Source organism: Puma concolor, chromosome A1 (assembly GCF_028749965.1).
Source record: "Puma concolor isolate L17-30 chromosome A1, mPumCon1.1.hap2, whole genome shotgun sequence".
Lineage (NCBI taxonomy): Eukaryota > Metazoa > Chordata > Mammalia > Carnivora > Felidae > Puma > Puma concolor.
Window position 1 is genome coordinate 533,661 of NC_141667.1, and position 24,081 is coordinate 557,741.

At 57.8% G+C, this 24,081-nt stretch overlaps 1 protein-coding gene across 8 annotated transcripts; it reads right to left on the reverse strand.

The window, feature by feature from the left end:
- Positions 1 to 847: 847 nt before the first annotated feature.
- BRD9 (bromodomain containing 9) lies at positions 848 to 24,072 on the reverse strand. 8 transcript variants are annotated; one of them, XM_086675134.1, is made up of 17 exons: positions 23,882 to 24,071; positions 23,000 to 23,214; positions 22,607 to 22,739; positions 21,083 to 21,143; positions 20,513 to 20,657; positions 18,817 to 18,927; positions 17,983 to 18,095; positions 16,807 to 16,939; positions 14,599 to 14,674; positions 13,575 to 13,670; positions 12,540 to 12,672; positions 9,930 to 10,041; positions 9,027 to 9,110; positions 6,878 to 6,916; positions 4,778 to 4,877; positions 2,278 to 2,451; positions 848 to 1,576 (listed from the first exon to the last, which is right to left on the reverse strand). In XM_086675134.1, exons 1-17 carry the CDS (start codon positions 23,931 to 23,933, stop codon positions 1,476 to 1,478), a joined length of 1,878 nt encoding a protein of 625 aa, XP_086531260.1. In that variant the 5' UTR covers positions 23,934 to 24,071; the 3' UTR covers positions 848 to 1,475. The 8 variants fall into 8 exon arrangements, with proteins under 8 accessions (XP_086531260.1, XP_086531249.1, XP_086531245.1 ...); XM_086675123.1 differs by having other exon boundaries at positions 17,983 to 18,098; XM_086675119.1 differs by having other exon boundaries at positions 17,983 to 18,116.
- Between the last annotated feature and the right edge of the window lie 9 nt (positions 24,073 to 24,081).

The window sequence follows — 24,081 nt, forward strand, 5'->3', positions numbered from 1 at the left end:
CGGCTATGCAGTGTTTTGCTCCCCTTCTCCTGAGGTTCCCAAGGGGCCCTACCAGCACAGCGGGCAGTGGCCAGCAGGGCTGGCCCACCCCGTGGCACTTGTGGGTCAGGGGACGTCATGCTGTCCACTGCCTCCGTCACACAAACCCCTTTCCCCCGGGATTCACTCTGCCCTGTGAGGTGACAGAAGCTCCAATCTTGTTTTAATATTTTGAAGTTTATTTTGAGAGAGAAAGAAGTGTGCGCACGTGCGTACAAGTAGGGGAGGGGCAGAGAGGGGGAAAGAGAGACTCCCAAGCAGGCTCTGCACTGTCAGCACAGAGCCCGACACGGGGCTTGAACCCACGAACCGGGAGATCACGACCCGAGCCAAGATCAAGAGTGGGACGCTTAAACGTCGGAGCCGCCCAGGCGCCCTTCCAATTCTGTTTTCAAAAAGGAAGCCACCTGGAAGTGGTGCAGGGTGGGTAAGAGAGACAGACACACTGCGGGCGGAGAACGGGGCCAGACGCAGAGTAAACGCGGGAGGGTGAGCGGACGAACGGACGCTGCTGACCTCCTGTGACAAAGGTTCTCGCCGAAAAGTCACTCGGAAGTGGACACCCACAGGGGCGCCTGGGGGCTCAGGGTGGTTGAGCGTCTGACTGCGGCTCAGGTCATGATCCCACGGTTTGTAAGTTCCAGCCCCACGTCGGGCTCTGTGCTGGCAGCTCGGAGCCCGGAGCTGCTTCCGTTTCTGCGTCTCCCTCTCTCTCGGCCCCTCCCTCTCTTGTGCTCTCTCTCAAATATAAACGTTGAAGAAAATTAAGAAAACAACAAAGAAGTGGACACCTACGGGCTGTAAACAATTACATGCAATCGCTCTGTATTTTATTGAGATTTCTACGTTTTGCAAATGTAAACAGGCATCCAGTAAACACATCCAGATTAAAAAAGTCTACGGACACAGCACACCACTGTCGCCAGGGGGCAGTGTCAGCTTCCAGCAGAAGGCAGGCCCCGCCCAGCACAGAGCCTGTCCCAGGCCAGGAGGGTGCGGCCCCGCCACGACCTGCTTCGGGAATGTGGGGACGGCGGGGAGGGCGGGCAGGGCAAACGGCACACAGGACCCCCAACGTGGGCATCTCTTGCCTCCCAAGGGGTGCTCGGGAAGGATGCTGGGGCAGGACGGCGTGTCCCGGCCAGCCACAGGGAGGAGCTTTACAGACCCCTCAAAGCTCAAGAGACAAAGCACAACGGCTCGACCCCACCCAGTCACACACCTGTATGTGTGCTGTCCGCTGTCCAGCATTCACGGGGCTACCCACAGAAACACGGGATCCGCGTGTGGCTGACATGATGCCAGAGACACCTCCCCACCTCCCGGGGCTGCTTCCCGCACGCCAGAGGGGACAAAACGAAAGTCTCTGTCTCACGACAAAAACTCTGTACACACAAATAAAAAAATAAAAAACTAACGGAAGTCTATCTACAAGGCTAGCTCTTTGCAGAGGCTGCAGGTTCTGGAGACTGAAGAAATTCGTATGGGTCGTGGGTCACCTCTGGCTGCTCCCCGACGCTGAGGCGAGAAGGACTTCCTGCAATTGTGGGAAAGACAGGTGTTCACACAGCAGATCCACACACACGTCACGGTTCACACCGGGCCGAAAACGTGTCCTAGTGACGGCGGTTAGTGAAACCACAACTCAGCCACAGAGCCCGCTTGTTATTCAGCCAAACCTCCACCGCGGACGAGCACCCCTGAGCCCACAACGTCAAGACGAACTCCGCGAGCCCAACCTTCTATCTGGGAACTACGACAGCAGCATGGGCAAGTAAGGGAGTAAATTCAAGGAGCAGGAAGCGTTTGGTTCCCTTCCTGGTGGGACTGAAATCCCGATGGGGCCCACACACCTGACCGCTCTGTCTCAGTAAACACAGAAGGCCCCAGGCCACCTGCTCTCCCCTCAGGGCCCCGGAGGATCGACACACTCCTTGACACTCTGTGTTAGGACTAAACACGGGAATGGCAGAAAGAAACAAACGTTCCCCGAGTTGAACTCAGCGTCTGAGGCTCGTTCTGCCCCTTCCAAGGGCCCTGGGGTGTAGCCAGCTGGGGCTCCTCCTGACGCAGGGCCGACCACGTCTCACGGCCACTCCCCACGATTCCTAACGCCAAGTGACTTCCACTCACACGTTTCCACCCCGGGCAGCTGCCCGACTAGGGCGGTCTCAGCGCCCCCGGGGTAGGGACACCCTGCAGAGGGAGCAGCCCGCACGGTCCCGGGGGCCACCTTACCCAGGTGGTGCTGGTCCCTATCGGAGGGGGAGGTGTTGGACAGGGAGCTGAGGTTGGAGGATGGCCGGGAGCCCCCGCGCTCTGCCTGTGCCTCGTGCAGGTCCTGCAGGAGCTTCGCCGTCTCATCCAGGTTCAGGTGGCTGTCGTCTGCGTCAGGCTCCTTCCTCACTTTCCCTGCACAGACACGGGGCCGTCAGACACCCAGACGCCTGGGCCGCACCCCCAGTCTCTCCCTCGCCGCTATGAACACTTGGGACAACACCCACCGTGCGGAAAGCTGGGGTGGGGGGGGGGAGAGGACAGGCAAGCTTGGAGGGCGGGTGCCACGTCAGATCTGAGCCATTCACGAAGAGGGCTTGCCCTCTGGTGTAAACACGCAGGAAGCAGGACAGCATGTGCAACGGAGGCCCACAGACGCCAGGACGGAGAACACGCCAGAGCGGGGGCAGGGGGCCCCGGGCAGTGGGCTGCCGGGAGAGCTCCCGGGTCTGGGCCAGGAGGGGCCCTGCGTGCGTGGGAGCATACGACCCCTCCAGGCAGTTTAAGAACTCACGTGTCTCCGACAACCGGTGGCCCAAGCCTGAAGAAGGGTGCGGTCCACCGGCGGGATGCTGTCCCTCCCTACACTAAATGTGGCTCGGGGCCGCCCTTAGAGCACCTCACAGCCACACCTGGACAGGGTCCGACGCCTACACATCGGTAATGGCCCGTCAGAACGTGACCAAGCGCAGCATCGAGGCACGCGAGCTAACCAGCACCCAAGGGCGTAACTGCAGTCTGGCCCATGAGAAACCACTACCGGGTGGGCAGAGGGCAAGGAAACAGCCCCACCAAACACGGGAGGAAAGTTGTGAACAAGAGGGGCCTTAAATTCACGACTAGGCACTCGCTCCTCAAAAAGCAGAGGAAGAGGGTGGTGAGGGGAGAAGGGGAGAGTCTGGAAAAGCCGAATTGGGCTCCGGCACAGGAAAAGAGCCGCGTCTGCGGCCACCCGCCACCCCACGCTGGGAAGGACAACAGCAGGTCAGCCGCGGCGGAACAGACGGCCAGACACGAAGCAAAGACACTCGGCAACAAATGGCAGAATCGGGAGCCCAGCTGAAAATCCACAGACCCCCGAGTCCAGAGGTTCCCCCGAGTCCACAGGTCGAACATAACCCAACGGATAAATCCAAACAAAAGCAAATCAAGGCACCTTACACTCAAACTACCAAAAACCAGTAATGAGGAAAAAACCTTAAACACAGAGGAAAAGAAGAGTTGGCGAGGCTAACGTTAACACAGCAGCCTCCGACCGCAAGCCCAGAAGACCAAGTTGGCCCTTGGCTGGTGAACTTGGATCCCGGGAGGGTCGCCACCACCCGAGTGACAGAGGGGCTCCCCGGACCTCGACTGTCCATGCAACTGATGTGGTTTCCACTGAATACCTGCTCTCCTTCCAGGAGCCTGGAATTCGCAGATGTGCCAGGGAGACAGTGCCTGCACTGGCCCAACTCGATGCTGGGAGTCAGGCGTGTCCGTGGGACCCCATGGGCGGCTCTGAAGTGCTGCCTGGTCTCCCCCAGACTCACCCCATGCACCCCTTCCCTCTGTGGGTCCCGATCTGTCCCCCTTTGCTGTATCAAACCAGAGCCACGAGTCCCAAGACTCCTAGGGAACCACCTAACCCAGCGGTAGGCGTGGGACCCCCAAACAATTGGGAAAATAACAGACAAGGAGCAAGACAGCAGATCTCAATCAGGCCTGGGTTACCACGCTAAGTACAAACAGCCTAACCCAAGGCAGAGACCGCGGGGCTGATGACAAAGCGAGAGCCGGCCTCATGCGCTCCGAGCCGCCGATAGAAACCACTTCTGACGCAGGCAGGATTTCTCACCCCCGGCCGCGGTCGCCTCCGGGGCCGGGTCATTCTTGGGGGGCCGCTCCCTGTGCCTTGGGATGTTTAGCAGCACGTCTGGCCTCCACCCCTTGAGGCCGGAAGCACCACGGGCATGGCCACACGCAATGAGGGAGGCCACCGTCCGCGAGAAGCCCCGTGGTAATGGTCAGGTCGGCCCAAAGGAAAGGACGGGAGGAGAATGCACCCCGAGAGCCTCGAGTCAACAGGGAGCCGGACGGCCAAAGAGATTCCAAAACCCTGGGTGCCATGCGGACCGCAGAGGGCATCTCACGTGGCAGGGTCGGGCTCAGCTGCCGACGAGGGCACAGCCTGGTGGGTACGTGCGCGCAGACACATCGATGGCAGGCCACGAGGCAGGCAGCTCGTCCCTACACTACTGACAGGCTCGAGGGACCCTGACGTCAAAAAGGAGACCTGAGCAAGCCCCCTCCAGGGCCATCAGGGAGGGACCCCGAGCACAGTGGCCATATTCCTAGAAAGGGGACAGGCCAGCCTCATGCCCCGGGGACCACCTCACAGACTGACTCGGCACCGGGGATGAGAACACAGCATCCTCTTCCAGCGGAGCCTGAGGATGTGAGCACGCCCGGCACGACCTACCTAGAGAGCCGAGCATGGAGATGTCCAGGGAGGCGTCCGAGTAGGACTTTGTCGACATGAAGTCCAGGACGGAGTTGCTGTCGCCCAGCGAGTCCCCAGCCTGCAGGAGACAGGTAGGTACCGACCAGAAAAGGAAAGAGGTCACTGAGCGGGCAGTTAACACCAGCTGTTGAACTCACAGGAGCGGCAGCGCCGCCCCCCCCCCCCCCCGCCCCCAGGACAGGCCGGCTCCGCCACGTCCACACCCAGGGAGCGGGAAGACCACGCTGCGTCTGGTCCTCGCTGCAGCCACGACCACCAGGGGCGCTCCCAAAGGCGGCTGCCACTGCCGAGACCAAACCCCACAGCCAAAGGCCGCTGGCTCTCGGGGATAAACAGGTCCCTGCAACGGGGGGGGGAGGGGGGCGGCGGCACAGGGGGACACAGGGGACCTGAGGGGTTCACGGCTACCTTGCAGAGACTACACGTAAAAACACGGCAGATTCCAAGCCAAGCGTGTTCTCTCTCCTTCTGTGGCCGCCCCACGCCCTCCTAGCCCTCTCTGCACTGTAAGGAAACAGCCCAGCGTTCCCCGAGACGCTCCCACCACGCAAACCTTCCACAGCGGCCTGTGGCTCGTAAACGTTAGGAGGTAACAGCTAACGTATGGCCCTTTTTAAAATGAACATTGAGAGCCACCTCTGGTGCTTTAAGGGAAATGTACTATAAGTAAGACCCTAAGGCCTCCAAATCCTACCAAATCCCACCCTCACTTTGGAGACCGGACCCTAAGTCACTGTGGGATAAGTTACTGTCTGATGACCACGCCCTTCCCGACACACAGCCTGGAGGGACCGTTTCTTCACCAAATAGTTCAACTAAAGGTCCACATTGCAGCAGACGCTCAGAGCCTGTGGACCTGGTTGCGCAGGTGCACGTCACGTGCCCTCGAACACCCTCAGCCCGCCCTGCAGCTCGAAGGCTCACACAGGGTCCCCTCCAGCCCAGAGAGTAGGGACAGGCACCCACCTACATCCGGCCACACACAGGGACCTGGCGAAGGAGGAAGATGAGACCCTGCTAACCAGGCAAGGGGCACAGGGCCTGTGAGCCCTCTCCCGTCAGGTCGTGCCCTCTGGTGTGAGCCCTCTCCCACCGGCCTGTCCCCTGTGGGTGTGAGCCCTCTCCTGTCGGGCCCCGCCCTCTGGTATGAACCCTCTCCCATCGGCCTATCCCCTCTGGGTCTGAGCCCTCTCCTGTCATCCTATCTGGGCGTGAACCCTTGCCATCGGTCTGTCTCGTCTGGGTGATCTGTGAATTTGCTTCTTTCACTTGACTTTCAGAAAAGCCACTTTGCTCTGTGCTCTGATAAATCTCTCTCAAGAGGAAATGTTACAGTGATCACTCTGGGCCATCGACACGCCGGCCGGGGCTGAGCTCGTGTTTATGGAGTACAGCGGTAGCCAGATCTCAGGGGAGAGTGCCACCGAGAGTCCTACGACGACCCCACTGTTAGCGCTCTGCTTTGCAACCAGAGACCGAGGCTCAGTGCTACTCATGATCCTACCCAGGGCCCAGCACGGGGCCCTTCTCCCTACGTGGCTGGGGCAATCATCCCACAGCTGCGGTTTTCCAAGTTGTTACAGATTCGCCTGCAACTTGGAACTCATAAAAGCGACTTGAAGACAGCTGGTTTACTCACGACTTCTCACACCAGCCAAAGAGCAGACACGCAGATCTCCCTAGAGACCTCACAGGGCCGAGGCCCCACACATAGCCGAGGGAGCACCCCAGAGGCTAGAGTGCCCCGTGGCTCCCCTCCGGTCCAGCGCCTGCTTCCCCACCGGCCGGCCGTGCACACTTGCCACGTGAGAAGACAGGGCCCCCGCACAACCACTGCTCTGCGGCTCCCGTGCCTGGACTGGAAGAGAAGTGCCGTGGCTTCCTGCCCCTCACCCCTGTCACTAAAACTCAGGGGCAGGGAGACTACCACTTAACCAGTTTCCCAAGAAAACAACACGTGACCCTCTTCTCAATGACCCCATTTCACAGGCTGAACACGACCGTTCCCCGCAGGAACGCTAATCATCAGGTTTTCACTTACACGTCCGTGCAACTCACCTTCGCTTCCTCTGGAGGCTTCACGGGAACATTTCTCCTCTGCAAATCAAAACGGGAGAAGCCAGTTTTCGAAACGGTTTTATACAGAATGATTCGCTCATATCGTGTACACGGACGTAAATTAAAGCAGCCCATTCAGTCTTGCTGGGGTTGTCCTCGCGGTATCCACACCACCCGTGAATCAGAGCTGGTGCAGCGTCAGACAGACAGCCAACTCCCCACAGAGGGCCCGATTCATGCAGGCCCGGCCAAGACCCTGGGAGGCCGAGTGCCCTGATGGCACCCTGGGAGGGACGGAGGTGAAGGGCACCCGATGCGTTTCCGCAGCCCTGGACGGCTTCAAACAGAAGGTAAACGTCTGACGTTGTACCCGCGTCTCAGGGGCAGCTCAGGAAACCACCTGCTAGGTGAGGAGGGTCCCCTGCCCCCCGATGGGCTGCACCGTGGGGCCACGCATCTTCCCCTCGGGCTGCAGTGTCCACAAGAGGCTTACACTTGACCACTACTGCATGACCACAGCCTGCGCGGGACCCAGAGTCACCCAAGACAGCTACTGTGTGACTACATTCTGTACGGGACGCCCAGCCACACGTGACCACGTGTGGCGATCACAAGCCTAAATGCTACTGAGCCACCGTCCTGCAATCTGGCAGGACCTTCACCTTCAAAACAGTCACTCAGCTCGCACGCTTTTGCATCTGAGATCTTTTGTTTGGGACAACGTTCTGGAGACTCACCCGTGCTAAGGTTTTTATAAGTTTTAGTAGAAAATTAACTTCTCCGCTCTCGTGACGTCCGGTTCCACACGCATACGCACGCCTCTGCTAACGTACACGTTTTAGCATCAAACGTCACCTGACGTCACAGCATGTTGGGAATTACGTGACTCCTGTAACGCAAGCTCACTTTCGGAAAAGTGACCCCGCTGGAATCTAGAAAGGAAACCAAGTGGCCAGGACATCTCAGGAGTTCCTGCCCTGTAAAGACACAGCCTCACACACTGTGCCCAGGGGCGGCACCAGGAGGAAAACTTTGAGACCACGGTGCAGAGAGGGGGAGCGGGGGCACAGCGGCCACACGGAACTGGAGAGTGGCAAAGTCTGGAGAGGAGGATACAGCTCACAGCAGGAGCTCCACAAGTCCGGGAGGGCTGAACCCGGAGCACACTGACCTGTGCACACACAGACGAACACCATGGGGCCAGGTACACGTGAGGAGACACAACCAAACTCCACCCAGCCAAGACCTCACTGAAACCTGGGCCCCCAGGAGAGACCCTGAAAGGCCATTCCTTAGGATCAGGGCCAAACTCACCCAACATAAAGGCCGCTGAAACCCACCCTACCAAATTAAAAACAAATCCCAAGAAATCAGATGACTCCTAAGAACTCTGCCAAAACGAACATCAACGTTCTCAAAAGAACACAGTAAAACCCAGGCCAGCCTCGCCCAGCAGTAATGTAACGCGAGCACATGCCTACCTAACCTCCCAGTAGCCTGCTTAAGATTAATCTTAACACGTAGTCGACGGTGACGCGTTTCACTTAACCCAACGTATTGAAAACATTTTTTATTTTAACGTGAGATCCAGATAAAATAATGAAATAGTTCTACGTTTCTTTTTTCGTAACAGTCTCTAAAATCCTGGTCCGCAGCTCACATTCTCATCATATCTAATTCAGACTAACCACAGTCATATTTCCGCCAGTCACTCATGACTGCTGGCGGCAGTAATAGCCAGTCCAGACAGCAGAGACTCGACAATGTAACGCCCGGGGTCCAATCAAACAATAAAGCAGCAAACTGTGGGCAGTAAGCAGAGGAAAATCGACCAAAAGGCAAATCCAGGAATGGCAGAGATGACAGAATTGGTGGATGAGGACTTTCAAAGCAGCTGTGGGAGATACGAGAAATAGGTCCAAAAATTTAAAAGGAAAGCATGAACATAACGTGGAAGGGAAGGCCTAAGAAGGAAGAAAACAGAGCCTAGACCTACAACACGGCGTCTCAAAGGAAACCTTCACTGGCTGAGCTTAACAGCAAACGTGGCTGCGGCACAAAAACAGATCACTCAACTTGAAGCCACGGCAACAGACAGCATTCACCCCTGAGGGAGGGACAAGAGACTGAGAAAGGAGCTGAGCATTACCGGCACTCGGGACAGGCCAGGATGCCAGCCGCGTGTCAGAGTCCCAGAGAAGTGACGAGTGTGGGGCGGGGGCAGACACGACATCTGAAAAGACGACGGATGAAAATCTTCTAAATGACGGGCCTGAGGAGCCCGACGAACGTTAAGCAGGATAAACACAGAGAAAAGAACGCTGAAACACATCAGAGACGAATTACTGAAAATCAGTTACAAACATTAGACTTTAGAAGCATGTAGAGCAGCAAACAGTCCATTTCCTGCAAAGGACAAAGGAGCGAGTATCTGAGGCCTCCTGGAACGGAGGTCTGTATAGCACAGACCTCTTCTTGTCTTTTCCTACAACCTTGAGAAAAGGAAAAGCCCACTCGAAGCCCGTCGGCCGACGCGTGCGCTTTGCCAAGAAGACGCGCGACAGAAGACACAGACGCCTACGACGGCGACGCTTCAGAAACGGTGTGGTCAGGGGTCTCTCAAAATAGGAGAAAAGCAGCCTAGGATTCCACGATTCCAGACCCAGGGAAGAGGAATTCCATAAATACAGATAAAATAACTTCCTTCAGACCAAAAAAAAGCTGAGTAAATTCCCCGTCAGCAAGTCTACACTCGAAGAAATAGCCAAAAAGAGTCTTCAGAGCAAAGGGAATGGACGGCACACGACAGTGATCTGGGTATAAAGTCACAGAGCCCCAGAGACGGCGGGGGGGGGGGGGGGGGTTGGGAAGGGGGGGTGGCAAGCGGGACTTCTTAAACTTTTCAGTTCCTCTGAAAGAAAACTGACTGCCTGAAGTCAAAACTTAAAAAATGAATGAGGGGAGACGAGCCAGCGATTCCCTAGGACGGTGTCCATCCGGACAGGCTCTTTCCACAGGCGCGGCCCCACAAACGTGGCACGTGCACGCCCACCTGCCTCAGCTGGAACAGCATCCGCGAGTGGTCCCCGCCGGTGATCTGGTCCAGGAGGTCGTCCACCATCTTCTTGCTGTAGCTCCCAGCATCCTTCACGAACTCCTGCAGGCTGGAAGGCCGAGAGAGGGCATGATGCCGCCGGAAGGCCCCGCGCCGCACGCTCTCGTCTCCCAGGCGCCTCCCCCGGGGCCGGCGGTCCCGAGGAGCGGGGCCTGCCCCGTGGACCCGGCTCCTCGGACGCGCCTCCGCGAGAGGGTCTCGCCGAGAGCCGCAAACCTCCCACGTGTAATCTGGGGGGTGGCAGCAACCGTCTTCGTCGGATACTCAGGGTGGCCCACGATCCAGAAAGGTGAAAAGCAACTCAAGGGGCGCCCGGGTGGCTCGTCAAGCACGTTACTCTCGACTTGGGCTCGAGTCGCGATCTCACACTTTGGGAGTTCTAGACGCACATCAGGCTCTGAGCTGAGCGCGGAGGCTGCTTGGGGTTCTCCCCCCTCCCCCCGCCCCTCCCCCATTCACGTGCACACGCGCTCTCCCTCAATATAAACTCAACAACAAACAAAAGAGATCTTAAAAAACAGATGCTAAAACTTAAAAACCATCTCGAGAAGATCACTTAAAAAAAGACAAGGCTAACGAGAGTCCGGGCACATACGGTGAACTCTTGAACAACGGCAGGGATCGGGGGCGCCAACCCCGCAAGTTGCAAATCCACGCATCACTTCTGTCTCGCCTCAGACCGAACCGCTCGCAGTCTGCTGACCGGAAGCCTTTCTGAGAACGCGAGCTGACGAGCGCGGCTCTCGCACGTCACGCGCACCGCACACCACACCCCGCACGAGACACGCCAGGAAGAGCACGTTACGAAGAAAATCCCGAGAAAACCCGACCGCGACGCCGTCCTCTACCGACCGAGCAAAGCCGCGGGTAGGTAGCCCCGCACAACCGCCAGAGCGCGGCTCGGGGTCAACGGGGAGACGCGGGCTCCCGCGGGAGGGGCACGGCCGTACCCGGTGCTGTTTTCGTTTTTGTTTCCGTTCTGACTTAAAGAAAGGAGACCGAGGAGAGATGCTCCACAGCAGCGGGGAGAGGGAGCTCGTGCGGGAACGAGACTCCGCGGGCACCGCACCCTAGAGTGTCGTCCTGGTTTTCGGACTCCGTGAATACTACAAACTAAAAAAGAAGTGAGCGGAAGGCACCGTAAAAGGAGGCGGGGGACAAAGGCCCGGGTCCTGGCCTCTAAGCCCTGGGGCAAAGGCTCAGAAGGGCTCCCCAGAGGCCAGACCGTCACACGGAGCGAGGAGGGCCACCGATCTGGGAGACCGTGACGGCACACGAGTCTCTCCGGGAGCGTTTCAGGAGACGCCACCACCATGAGCATGTGACGGGAGCAGGGACACCGGAACACTCGTGGCGTGGTCTGGAACAGAGCGCGTGGCGAGGTGACGCGGGGACGCCCGGGAGGAGTGTGGGCTGCGGCCGCCGTGCGCTGCTCACGCGGTCGGGCTTCTCGCTGCCCGGCGCCCACCGTCTGGGAACACCGTGCCCCCTGAACCAAAGGTGACTGCCGTCCCTTAAAGGCTGTGACCGGGCAGTGGGGCAAAAGGGGGGGGGGGGCACCACTTGTGACACTGTCCTCGCTCACCAGATTTCCTCCTTGGTGTTCCACTTCTGCTTCTCTGGGCTCATTAAAAATTGTATTAAGGGCTGATTTCCTTTTGTTCATTTTTAAAATACGTCCCGTGTTCTGTTTGGAATTAAAGATCTAATACGGAAAGATCCACTTCTTAGAAGTTAGCCAAACTTGCCTTTCCTCCTGGAGAATTCCTAAAATTCCACAGGCGTGACCTACTTCTATTGGTGCACAGAACACAGCAGTTCCACAGAAACACAGCACCACGTCTGAGGTTTTAGTACCACGTCCCAGTCACCGTTGGGGACTGAAGCGTGTCCCAAAATTCTTCTGCTGAAGCTCCAACCCCGGTACCTCAGAACGTATTATTTGGAGACGTGGCCTCCCAAAGGTGATGAAGGTCGAGCGGAGTCTTTAGGGGGCCCTAACGCGTTATGATTGGTGTCTCTGAAGGAAACGGAGACCGGGACACAGACTTAGAGACGCGCGTGCAGGTGAGGACACAGGGAGACCAGGGCCGTCTACGCATGAAGCACAGAGGCCCCAGGAGAAAGCAGCCCTGCCCACGCCCGGGTCTCGGACTCCCAGCCTCCGGCCCCGCCAGACGACGAATGCCTGTCACTTCAGCCCCTCAGGCTGGGGTGCACGGTTCTGGTGGCCCCAGCAGACGAACACGGCCACCGAGCCACGTTCCAACAAAATCACGAAACAAGCTCCAAACACGTGGTTGGTTACATGCACACACACATTCTTTTTTAAACTACAGCCCGGATCGTCACCTTTGTAAGGCGCAGCTGAGTTACCCAAACTTCAAGACCAACCCGTGGCAAACCAGTGGTTCACGGAAAAGAACTCGAAAACCTCTGCCGTGCAGACCCGCTGCCGTCGGCCGTCTCCCGCCAACCACCCACCAGGGAAACGGCTCCTCCCGCACGGCAAGCGAGAACCTTCCAGACCGTGCCGACTCTGCTCACCTCAGCGCACACTGCACACCCGTCTCATCCCCGTAGGCGGAATACAGCAGGTCTATCTCCTCCGACTTTAAGTCGCCGAACACGGAATTGCTGTGCATTGAAAGCGCGGTGGTGGTGCTGGAGAGAAAAGTGACTGAGGGTAGGAGAGGGAGAGCACAAGACGTGAGACACACGTGCGGTGACGCCCGCACGAGACGCGCTCGGTCCCGCGGGCGGCGCCCCCGCCCCCGCTCCCAGCCCCCTCCCTGTGACATCGCTGCTCCCCAGTGACCCGAAGCGGTGGCAGCTTCCGGGCCAAACCGGCACTTCAGGCTCTGCAGCAGGTGCAGAGGACAGTTTACGCGATGCAAGGCGAGCGCGCGCTGGTAGAAGGGCTTCGTGCCGACCCAGGACCTGCTGGGAACCGAGCCCACAGGACGAGGCTGGATCCCTCAAGGGGCTGTGGGGGCATCACGGCTGGCGTCCCCACGTGAATGACGTCAGAGCTCAAGAGCAATGCGTCTCAGACGTGCCCCTCCCCCCCACTAGACTCCAGTAGCACCACGATGTGACCATCACAACGTCCCCAGACGCCACCAGCTGTCCCCCGGGGAACAAAACTGCTGCACACCGATACGCTCCAAATCTAGCAAACCAGCCACAGACGTCACTCGGTCACTCGGCCACACACACAAGTGCGGCCAGCACACCAGTCCCCTCCCTCCCTCCACCGCCACACCCATCCAACCTTCCACCTCCCACACTTGCCCACCATCATTCGGCAGACACCCGGGCATACACCCCTACCCACGGTCGGCACGGGGCTGAGACCCACAGACCGGTACGAGTGGACGGCAAAGAGGAGCGTGCCCGGTGAAATGTTTATTCCCCTCACTCGACAGGACCTTAATTTAATCTCATTGTTAGTTTCAGAGCCAGAATCGGGACACAGTACTAAGAACAGGTGAGCCAGGAAGATGGCGGGAGGACTCTGGGTCCACACCTCTCCTGCGATTTCCCTCATCCCGTGCCCCTACCTGCCCACCCCACACTCACCTTTGCCCCTTCTCTCATCCTTGAAGCCCAGTGTGGTAAAGCCGGGGAGCAGCTTGCTGGAGAGCGAGCTCAGGTCCACAGGGTGTGTCTCCTCCTCTGCAAAGGGACCGGGCTGTGAACAGGTGGCTCGGGGAGTTCCCAGCTCCCGCAGTGGCTCACAGAGTGCACTTGGGGAAGGCACGGGGGGCTCTCTAGAAAGACCAGCTAAAATCAAATTTAGAGAAACCACTAAAATTCTTAGGCGCCTGGGTGGCTCAGTCGGTTAAACATCCGACTCTTGATTTCAGCTCAGGTCGATCTCACGGTTTGTGAGTTCGAGCCCCGCCTCAGGCTCTGCACTGCCTGGGGCCTGCTTGGGATTCTTTCTCTCTCTCTCTCTCTCTCTCTCAAAATAAATACGCACTTAAAAAAAAAAAAAGTAGCCGCTACAATTCTCAAACCTTAACTCTGTCTAAGCTACGAGTTGATCAACTCAAGATACTTTTCAAAGAGACGGAGTACATAAGGGCTTCCCCACAGGTGAGCAGATCCAGCATCTGTGCCCCCCTCAAGGTCCTCAACACGATGATCACACAGGGCATCCCCTCTAAGCCCACGTCTGGGCCCCTTCCAAGCTCCGCAAGTGCGACGGAGTTGTGCACTCTGGCTCCTCCCGGGGAGCCCTGACAAGGGTGTGAGTCGATCCTCATGATGGTATCTGGAAGTCAGGCCATGAAGACTTGTAGAACCGCAGCCCTGTGGGAGCACAGCTCTATACTGGCTGCCTATGCTAGACCCTGGGGCAAAAAAGGTCTGAGCAGCACCCCTGCCCCCACTGGATGACTGCCCCCTGTCCACGTATCATACGCAGGCTGCGTATCATACACAGGAGGGGGAGGACAGGGGAGTAACACCGGATGGGATTCGTCTATGCCGTGCGACTGGGGCCTGCTCTGCACAGGCAACCGTGATCTCAAACGGGCTACGAAGCCGAAACTCCCTGGCGCTGTGGAGACTAACCCCAGCCCTGCTCGGGGCCACGCACCGTCGGCATCCGGCTCGGCCGTGTTGACCACGCTGTAGAGCAAGCTGCCGTCACTGTCCTTCTTCAGATAGCCCATCTGCAAGGAAGCACACCTGAGGGCCGGCCTTACGTGCTCTGCCGCAACGCCAACAGAGCTAAGGCGTACGAGCACGGCCTAACGTGCACAAATCCCAACAGGTCATGGGGCAGTTCGTTTCCCCATGGAAAAGACCACAGAGACCTCTCTCATACCTCCCCAAACTTGACTTCACACCCATGTGTGCTGAAAGGATTAAGACTAGTTCCTGATCCTTCTAAAGGAGATACGGAAACAGGAAGCTTACCCCAGAAACTGCCCTCTTACAGGATGTCAGAACCTGAGCCAAATGACCCAGAACAGGACCCTGGTCACCAAATGCCGTATCAACGGGCACTAGAGGCTCCATCTCTAACACAAGGGACTTAGTTCCGCTTACAGAAATCCACTGAACAAAAGCCCTCTTCCTCTGAAGGCCCCCAGGAAGGTCCAGGAGGGGCACCTGCACATGGGAGTGGGGGAAGAGAAGAGGGGGACCCTTGGCCTGAGTGCCTGAATACAGGGCGGGGAGGACAGGACACCCGTCACTGCTGACCATGTGAGCACTGGCCACATAAGTACTGACCATGTGAGCGCTGGGTGTGTGAGTACTAACCATACAAGTACTCACCATGTGAGCACTGACCATGTGAGTGCTGTGTCAGTACTGATCACGTGAGCACTGACCACGTAAATACTGGCCACGTAAGTGCTGACCACGTGAGTGCTGGCCACATAAATACTGACCACGTGAGCGCTAACCGTGTCAGTACTGACGAGCGACGACCACATATACTGACCACGTGAGTGCTGACCACGTGAGCGGTGAGCGTGGGAGTACTAACCATGTAAGTACTCACCATGTGAGCACTGACCACGCGAGCGCTGACTATGGATGTACTGACCATGTGAGCGCTGACCATGTAAGTGCTGATCACGTGAGCACTGACCACGTGAATGCACTAAGGGGAACAGGAGTCAGGTTTCTTGCTGTGGAATTACAACCCAAAAAGGGAGAAAAGGGAAACAGGCCCAGCACTGGGAGCAATGGGGGTTTGGGTGTGGACACGTGCCTCTGATGAATACACGCAGCTCAGCACGGCCCTCCCTCACCGAGCTACAGTCCGCAGGGCTCTTTCCCAGCGCCACTGAGGGCCGTGCCCAGTGCCGGGGACATTCCAGGGCTGAAGCACTACAGGCGTGCAGACCAGCGGGTCCAGCAGATCAACATCAGCTACACAGGGAACCGCAAACTTTCCACCAGGGAAGCTTAAGGTAAGTAAAAGATTCATCTCCGTATGCTTCACGTAACCCGGCGTAGGCAAAACGTCATTGTTCAAAATCTTTGACAAAACACTCCACGCGCGTTTTGAAAACACGTGTCTGAGACAGGGATGTGAAGTTCTAAGAGTTCTTCACACAGACCACATGCACAGACGAGACTGTGGATGCACCAGGTCAAGTAAACGTGTCGGGATTAACATCGCCTCTGTCCTCGTTACCGTGACTAGCGGGTTTAAAAGTGCACACCAGGGGCGCCTGGGTGGCTCAGTCGGTTAAGCCTCCGACTTCAGCTCAGGTCACGATCTCACGGTCCGTGAGTTCGAGCCCCACGTCGGGCTCTGGGCTGATGGCTCAGAGCCTGGAGCCTGCTTCCGATTCTGTGTCTCCCTCTCTCTCTGCCCCTCCCCCATTCATGCTCTGTCTCTCTCTGTCTCAAAAATAAAATAAACATTAAAAAAAAAAAAAATTTTAGAAGTGCATGCAAGAGCCACACCGTTTCTACCGGAGGTGCCGGTCTGCTCTCCCGGCAGGGGGGTGCTCCAAGCACAGCAGGGAGGCCCCCACAGGCCAGGCCCGGGTCAGATGGGACCCACGGGTGCCGCAGAGGCACACAGAGACGCAAGCACACCAGGAGAAGAGGGAGGCTGCAGCGCAGATGCGTGGCAGGCCTGACGTCCATCCGCCGGTGGGCAACATCCCCACTACGGGGCTAGGTTGCTGCAGCGTCCCCGCATCACACACCGCTTCTGGGAGGCTCCTGCCCGCGAGGCACCCCTGGAGGCCCCCGCCCACCCCCGAGATGGAGCCGGTGACGGGACCCAAAGCGAGCCTGCAGGACACGAGCTCTGCCCAGACACCCCTGACGCTACCTTGCCCCCTGGGAGGAGCCGGCTGATCCTGTCCCGAGCCTCGTCAGCTGCGTGCTCCACCAAGGCCAGCACGTGCTCCTCTGCCGTGCTGTCAGTCAGGCTGCAGGCATTTCCTTCCGGCTCAAACGTGCAGCTGCGAGGCAGGAACACCACACACGTCACCGGGGCACGTGCTGCTCCCACCTCACCATGGTCAGTCCCTACCGCTCCCCAAGGTCACCACGGGCCGGGAGCAAGGGCACGGAGCACTCCTCGACCCTGTCCTCGTGGCTGTAACTGCAGCAATATGCGGGGCCTCCACGAACAGCGAGGGAGCCCCAAACGGCCGCTGGAGGTGTCTCGTGTCTCAGCTGCACACCTGAGTTGATCTAAGAGCAACCTGACGGCAACCTCACTACTCACAATGTCATTCGAGGCACCGTTGGAAAAAGAGGCAAAGCTCCGTGGAGCGTGGAGACGCCAGAAACAAGGGTGAGCTGGGAGCACAGGTCGTGAGGCAAAAGGGGCGTCCCGAGCCTTCGGCAGGCGGGCTCAGACCCCACACAGAGCTTTATTCGAACAGCCAAGGGTCACTGGGTGCAGTGCCCAAGGGATGTGGCCTCTCCTGTGGAAGGTTCCAGAAGCATATGGACCGACTCCATCCAAGGAGCTGCGGGAGCAAACTCTGCCTGCGGACCCCAAGCCTGCAAGAAGGCCCTGCCTCTGGCCCAGGGTGGACGGCTGCAGGAGTTGGGGGAGTCAGGTACGAGGAGAATGAAGCCCCCCCACAAAGCGTGTCACCTGCCTAACACAGCACAGCTACATCCCCCGCACAGGGACAGCCAAGCTAGGCCACCATCAAGTGTCCTCCTGCACATGAGGGAACTTCTTCAGAGTGAAGGGCCAACAATCACTGCAACACGCATATGGGAACAGCAGTGTCACACCTGGAACAGAGCCTGCGTGTGGCTGGCAGGGGCTGTCCTGCCCTTGTGCCCCCAGGTCCATTAGCGTGACGAGGCCCGGCTGGCCCAGGTTGCCGGCCAGCTGCCTGGAAACACCTGAGACCAGAGCTCACACGCGGCCGCTGGGGACCGGGCTCCTTCCAGCAGGTGGGGGTCCGCGAGCTACTCCGCGGACACGGGCGCCAGCACAGGCTCACCCTCACTCACAATCCTGAGGTGCATTTCCCGTTACCTGATAACTTCTCTACTCGGCCTTTTGGATTTCTTGGCAGTTTCTACTTGTACAGGTGCCGCTTCAGGAACGGGCTCCTCAACAGCTGTGTCTTCGTTGCCCAGAAGAGCTGCCTGCTGAGAAAAATCCATGTCCTGCATAAACGACATGCTGCGCTTCAGAGCTAACAGCCGCTCCTAGAATCAAAAAGGACAGAGCAGCAGGCCTTTACCTCTGCCTCACAGCCGAGGCGCCATGGCGATGGGTGGGATGGGGATGGCCGCAGCCTCGCCTGGCCTAACAGCGGGCTCCCGTGGCGCTACCGCGGCAGGTGCAGGTGGGAGTCAGCACCACAGGCGCGGCCGACTGGCTGGGAGCACTCGGGGCTGGCAGAGGGGGACGGGCCAGAGGGCACAGGGGCCCGCACCTCACCTACAGGCCGGTCAGGCACAAGGCACTGGTCCTAGATGCGTGACGCATGCAACCTGGCTCATGGGACAGATCTGGGAAGCCACTCCGGACGGCCAAGACGTCCTGTCTGGACTCAGTGAGGCAGCCACGTAAAACAAATCACAGGCTGGCTGCAATCCATCAGACACCCACACTTAGATCAACAGATCCAGCACTTTGCACCAACCCTAAAGGAGACGTTCCAGCTGGCGCAGGAGCAGAGAGAGAGAGAGAGAGCGCGCGCCTGGCGGGGAGGGTGGCCTGGGATGTGTACAGAGGCTCTGCACCACGGCCAGTGATGGACGGGTGGAAGCATGTCAGTCAGTGGGGGTGGGGCTCTGTGTAGGCATCGAGACAGAGGGGAACTCTCGTCTCTGTGGCTCCTTGCCGCCGCGGGCTTCTTACTTTGCTCATCATCTTAAAGCCTGCGTGAAGGATCTTCTTAGCTAACTTGTAGTACACAGTGTCTGGTCTGTTGTAGGTCATCGCGTTATCACACATCAGTTTGAAATCCGCCTGAAAGGGAAAAAAATAGAATCTGTCGAGTTTGAACCACTGAGATGCCGGCAAAAACCGGATTCCTGTCAAGAGGCTAAAACTGAGTGGCAAGCAACTAAACCAGGCTCTTCAGCTTAACAAATGGTTTTTAACGACTCTTTGAGAGAAGTTTCAGACCTTACAGTGAGAAGCCTGCCAAACCTGGAGCTTCCTCCTGAGCGCGACACGCGTGGCTTCTGTTTCTGTTTTTTTATTCTGAGAAAGAGAATGTGTGTGTGAGCAGGGGAGAGATAGAATCCCAAGCAGGCTCCACGCTGTCATCACAGAGCCTGACGTGGGGCCTGAACTCGTGAACCACGAGATCATGACCTAAGCCGAAACCAAGAATTGGACGCTTAACCGACGGAGCCTCCCAGCTGCCCCAACACGTGTGCGTTCTAAGAACATCGCGGCTCCCTCTTTCCATCTCCAGCTCCCCCGCTTTGAGAGAAATCAGATGTAAGTAGGAACGACAAGTGACAGCCAGGTCCTTTTAAGGAAAAGCTGAGGAACGAGCCGAGAGCTGAGCACGTTCACGTCGCCTCTCTGGGATTTTGCCACAGAATTCAAAACTTGGTCTATCGCCAATTACTCTAATAGCATCAGCAAAAAGGCTTTCTGTAAGATAAGGGAAATCTTGCTGAACAGCTTACGTTAAAAGCAAGCTATTGGACGTTTCAATATATCATCACTCCAACCAAATTACAGACCGCACACACACCTGTCACTGTGCGCTGTGCTGGCCATGAGGACGCATAAGGACAGCTGAAGCCAGCCAGACCCCGACCGAGCCCCAGCACTGGCCCCACGGCCAAGGTCCCCAGGGCTGGGCCTGTGGCCCTCAAGTCCCCCTCCTCTGTGGGCCCTGATGTAGCAGTCTTGAGGACAAGGCAGAGGGGGGACACTGCTCACATCCAGGACCGTCACTGGGCAGCAGAGCAAACCAGGGCCCGACAAGGAAGGTGGAGGACTGAGGGCCGCCTGCCCCCGTACCCTTTCACGTGGCACAGCCTCTGAGGCTCAGCAAACACGCTCAGTCATGTCACCAGCAAATGAAAGGGATAGAGCTAAGCCTTCCAAATTGAATAGAAACTAAGAAAGAAACCCGATGCCTTTTCCTACATGACATCATTACCAAAGCGTCAAGCACTCATCTTGATCTGCCCCTGGGATCAAAGCCAACAAGCAATTCCTGCCTCGCAGTTGTACCAAGAAACAGAGTTCAGAACTACACGCTAGAGAGTCATAGAAATTTATCGTTTAAAAAAAAAATTAAACTCACAGTTACTATGAGACAAAAAACTAGGAAAAACTGTAATTCTAAAAATACCCATCCTGGAGTCAGACCAAATCAGACACACTTTTGCTTGACCTCACGTGTCTCTACAGCTTCCAGACAAGATACCGATTTCCCTGATGCAACCTTTGGAAGACCTTGGCCCGAAGGCTCAGGCCCCCATGAACACTCCCAACTAGAAACCAGCTGATACGGACAGAGTGCTCACTGGACATAAACACACAAAGAGCTTCGCAACAATTATTTCAGAAACCGAAATTAGTTTACCTTAAATTCTGTGACTGATTTGTATTCGTTGGCTACAATCTTGTCTCTCATTGTACCAAAGTCCATGGGATGTTTTATTATCATGGAGTATCCGGGAGCAATTGCATCCGTGACAGGAAAAGCAAAAAATCCATGAGGATCTTTTCTGAAAACAAGAACATCATTACTTAAACAGGAAAATCCTAAATGTAGATTTCCAAACGATACAAAACGTTTCACGGTTAAAACATGATACAATTCACCAAGTTTTGTTCCTTAAAATAAGAAATAAAATTTACACTCTGTAGAAGCGTAGATGTTTCTGATGATTAAAAATTCCAAAATTACCCTCCTGGCTGGAGCCATGACATCTGCATCGTGGAGGTCCTGACCGCCCCCCACCAACACCCCTGCCCTGCACGGACCGGGCACACGGCGCTCTCCCCACGCCGGCCCACCCCCCACTAGACTGGGCGTCACCCAGGGAGGGCGAAGGGTCTGCTTCACGGGTGTGGGAGGTGCGGGAAGAACCCGTCACAAGGAAAGACACCCTGAAGGTTCCCGACCTCAAGTTCTTGAGAAACTGTTTACCTCTGGAGCTGGCGGAGAAAATGCTCTAGTAACTGCTGAATCGGTGTGCTCTCGTTCTCGGCTGACAATTTAAAGAGTACAGGATAACGATGAGTCAAAACATCTTGACACTGTGTCACCAGAGAGCTCCCACTCCACGGCACGTTTCAGTGTTTCAGGCTCCAACAAGAACTGGGTACGAGGATGACCCAGACCCGGTCTTGGCCCCAAAAAACTCAGCTGGGTGGGAGGGGCATCCACCACAGCATCAGTCCCCCAAACCCCTTAGAAAGTGCCAAGATCCTTCAGACGACAACAGGGAGCTGTCACTTGTCAGTCTGTTTGAGTCCCCTGTCACGGCCGGGCCCTGTACATTCCAGACACGGTACGAAGACGGCCAGGACACAGAGGCCGAGCTTCACCGACTATCACTTTACTTGGCAGTCCAGAACCTCTGGCCGCACCTCTGCTGCTCCTCCTCTGTAAAACGGGTACGAATGCAACCGCACGGGGGTCCTTGTGAGGACGGCCACTAACTACATCTCTTGGCCCACGGTGTGGAACCGTGGTTTCTGGTGAACGTAGTAAGCACACGTGGCAGCCTAGGTTCTGTTCCCTCAGCCATAAGAACACAAGTGCTCTTACCACTGCCGGCCACGCCCAGCCCCCAGACCTCAGCATCTGAATGCACTAAGGAACCAGGGCTCCTCGGAGAAATAGCTGGTTCCAGGGCTGAAGCACACAGGCCTGCAGACCACGAGTGGGTCCCGATAGTGACAGTGACCAGAGCGAGTGTGAACATCACCCCTTCGGGTACACGGAAGGGAAGCACTGCACGCGTGACCTTAATCAGCTGATCAGACCAAGCCGGCAGGGACCGGTGACCGTACGCACCTCGTGAGCACGTTCACCTAGCGAACCGTCTCACGCCTGACCTTCTCTCCTGCCCACTGTGTCCCGTGGCCCCGGGTCCTACCTGTTCACCGTGGCAATGACTTGCACAGGGACGGCTGTTGCCAGAAAACCACACCCTCGGCAACGACTGCCACACGACCCCGCTTCCTTCCCTCCCGAATCACAGGCAGTGAAGCCCAACGTCAAGAAGAGAAACGCTCGAAGGAAAACCGCCTCCACTTCAGTACCTCCTGACCATTTGAAAGCCCCTGAGGAAAGTGACCACTCACAGATTAGAGAGCCCCGAGTGTTCTCTCCTCTGGTGAGGCTGGCCTCGTGGTGCCTGACAGCCTCAGTAACAACCGATTTGAGCACTAGTTCCCTTCTCCCCGTGACGAGCTCGTGAGTTTAAAAAGAACAAAGGGAGGGGGCACAGGAGCGGCAGTTGGCTGAACCCTGCTCTACGGGTTCAAGTTGACACTAAGACCTCAGGTCCAGCTACGCTTCATGTCGAGCCCTGGAAGAGAAAGCGCTGTTCCCTCCTTCCCGCACACGTCCCCGAGAGGCAGAAAAGCACGACGCCAACCACCGGGTCACAGAGACGGGCTGTCGCGCTCCAGGAGAGCCTCCAAACACATTCCTTCCACTCGCCTGGCTGTGTCCGGCACGCTCGCACGGGCCTGTCGGGGGGCGGCTCCACCTCCACCTTCTTGCCGGGATCAAAGTCGTCGGCCTCTCCCTCCGAGTCGCCATGCTCCTTTTCCCGTTTCCGCTTCTTCTCTTCCTGTGAGGCAGAGTCAGGGCGCGACAGCAAGGCAAGCACTCTTAAATAACCTCCTGCAACACAAAGCCGAGCGGGCAAACCTCCCTCCAGAGACACTTCTCCTTCAGATCCCCCCTCCCCCCCCCCCCCAACGACCACCCCCTGGGCTCGTGCGCCTTTGGCTACAAACAGGACAGCCCTTTCCTAAGACCCCACGGCCCTTGTGATCTGCCCTCCGGGGGGCTGGGGGCCTCCACCGGCCAGCTGCCGCCCTGCTCTACCTTTCTTTTCCTTCTTTCTTCGTCGTCAAGGTGCTTCTCCTTCTCGGATTTCTTCTTCTTCTTCTTCTTCTTTTCCTTGTGCCGCTCTCGCTCGTGGTCTGACCTGTCATCGTAATAACTGGAGTCGTGCCCAGACCCCGACAGCTCAGTCACTTCACTTCCTCCAACCTTGAGAACCAGCTTCAGGGGCTTCTCCAAGGGCTTGTCTGCATAATCTGTAAGCAGAGACCGCAGCTTCGGGGTGTGCTCGGGTGTGTAGTGGCACCAGGGGCCCGACGTGCAGGGGGAACAGAGAGGACGCCCAGGCCCCAGAAGGCAACACCATCAGGGAAAGATGGGGAAGCAAACCCCAGGGTTGCCAGTCCCGCCCCCCTTGGTGCTGCATCACCCTCAGGGACATAGTTCGAGCTGCTCTGTCTGGCGAGGAACAAGGAGGCAGGGGAGCCCAGGAGCCTGCCTGGTCCCTCCCCGCCCCCTTCCCTAAGCTCCTGGCCTGCGCTCACGCCCGTCTGTCCTGCAGCAGACACAGGACCGAGGCTGCAGGAACGCGCAGGCGGGACGCGGGTGACAAACAGGGACGAACTTCTCCAAGACCAGACAAGCCAACACAGATGCAGGAGCCGGACCAGACGCCCGACAGCCCTGGCGCCCTGGCCCGGAACCTCCGCCCGCGATCCCAGAATCCTCGCCCAGGACACCTTCCCGCCACCCCGGAATCTTCCCCCCGCCGAGACCCCCCCTCCCCCACCCGCAGGCGAGCCGGGGATTCTCCCTCGGGGCCCGAGCCCGCGAGCCCGGGATCTTTGCCCGGGGCCCCCGCCTGGGACCCCGCCCCCCGCCCGCCGGCCGGCCCGACGTCACAAAGCGCGCCCGCCGCCTCACCCTCGTAGGACGAGCGCCACTCGGTCTTGTGCTTCTTGTGCTTCTTGCCCATGGCGGCGCGGGGCCGGAGCGCGGGGCTGAGGGCTGCAAGCAAGCGCGGCCGCAGCGTGGACGCCGCCGCCGCGGCCCTGACTCGCCACCCGCCTGGCCCCGCGGAGGTCGCCGGACCCCGCCGGAAGCAGGCGCCGGAAGTCGGGCCG

Coding starts and splice junctions, on each gene's coding strand:
- BRD9 (XM_086675112.1), bottom strand. CDS start 23,933: ATGGGCAAGAAGCACAAGAAGCACAAGACCGAGTGGCGCTCGTCCTAC. Junction 18,159..18,816: donor GCTTTAAGATGATGAGCAAA/GTAAGAAGCCCG, acceptor TTTTGATTCTAG/GAGCGGCTGTTAGCTCTGAA. Junction 4,878..6,877: donor AGCCTCCAGAGGAAGCGAAG/GTGAGTTGCACG, acceptor TGTCTCCTGCAG/GCTGGGGACTCGCTGGGCGA.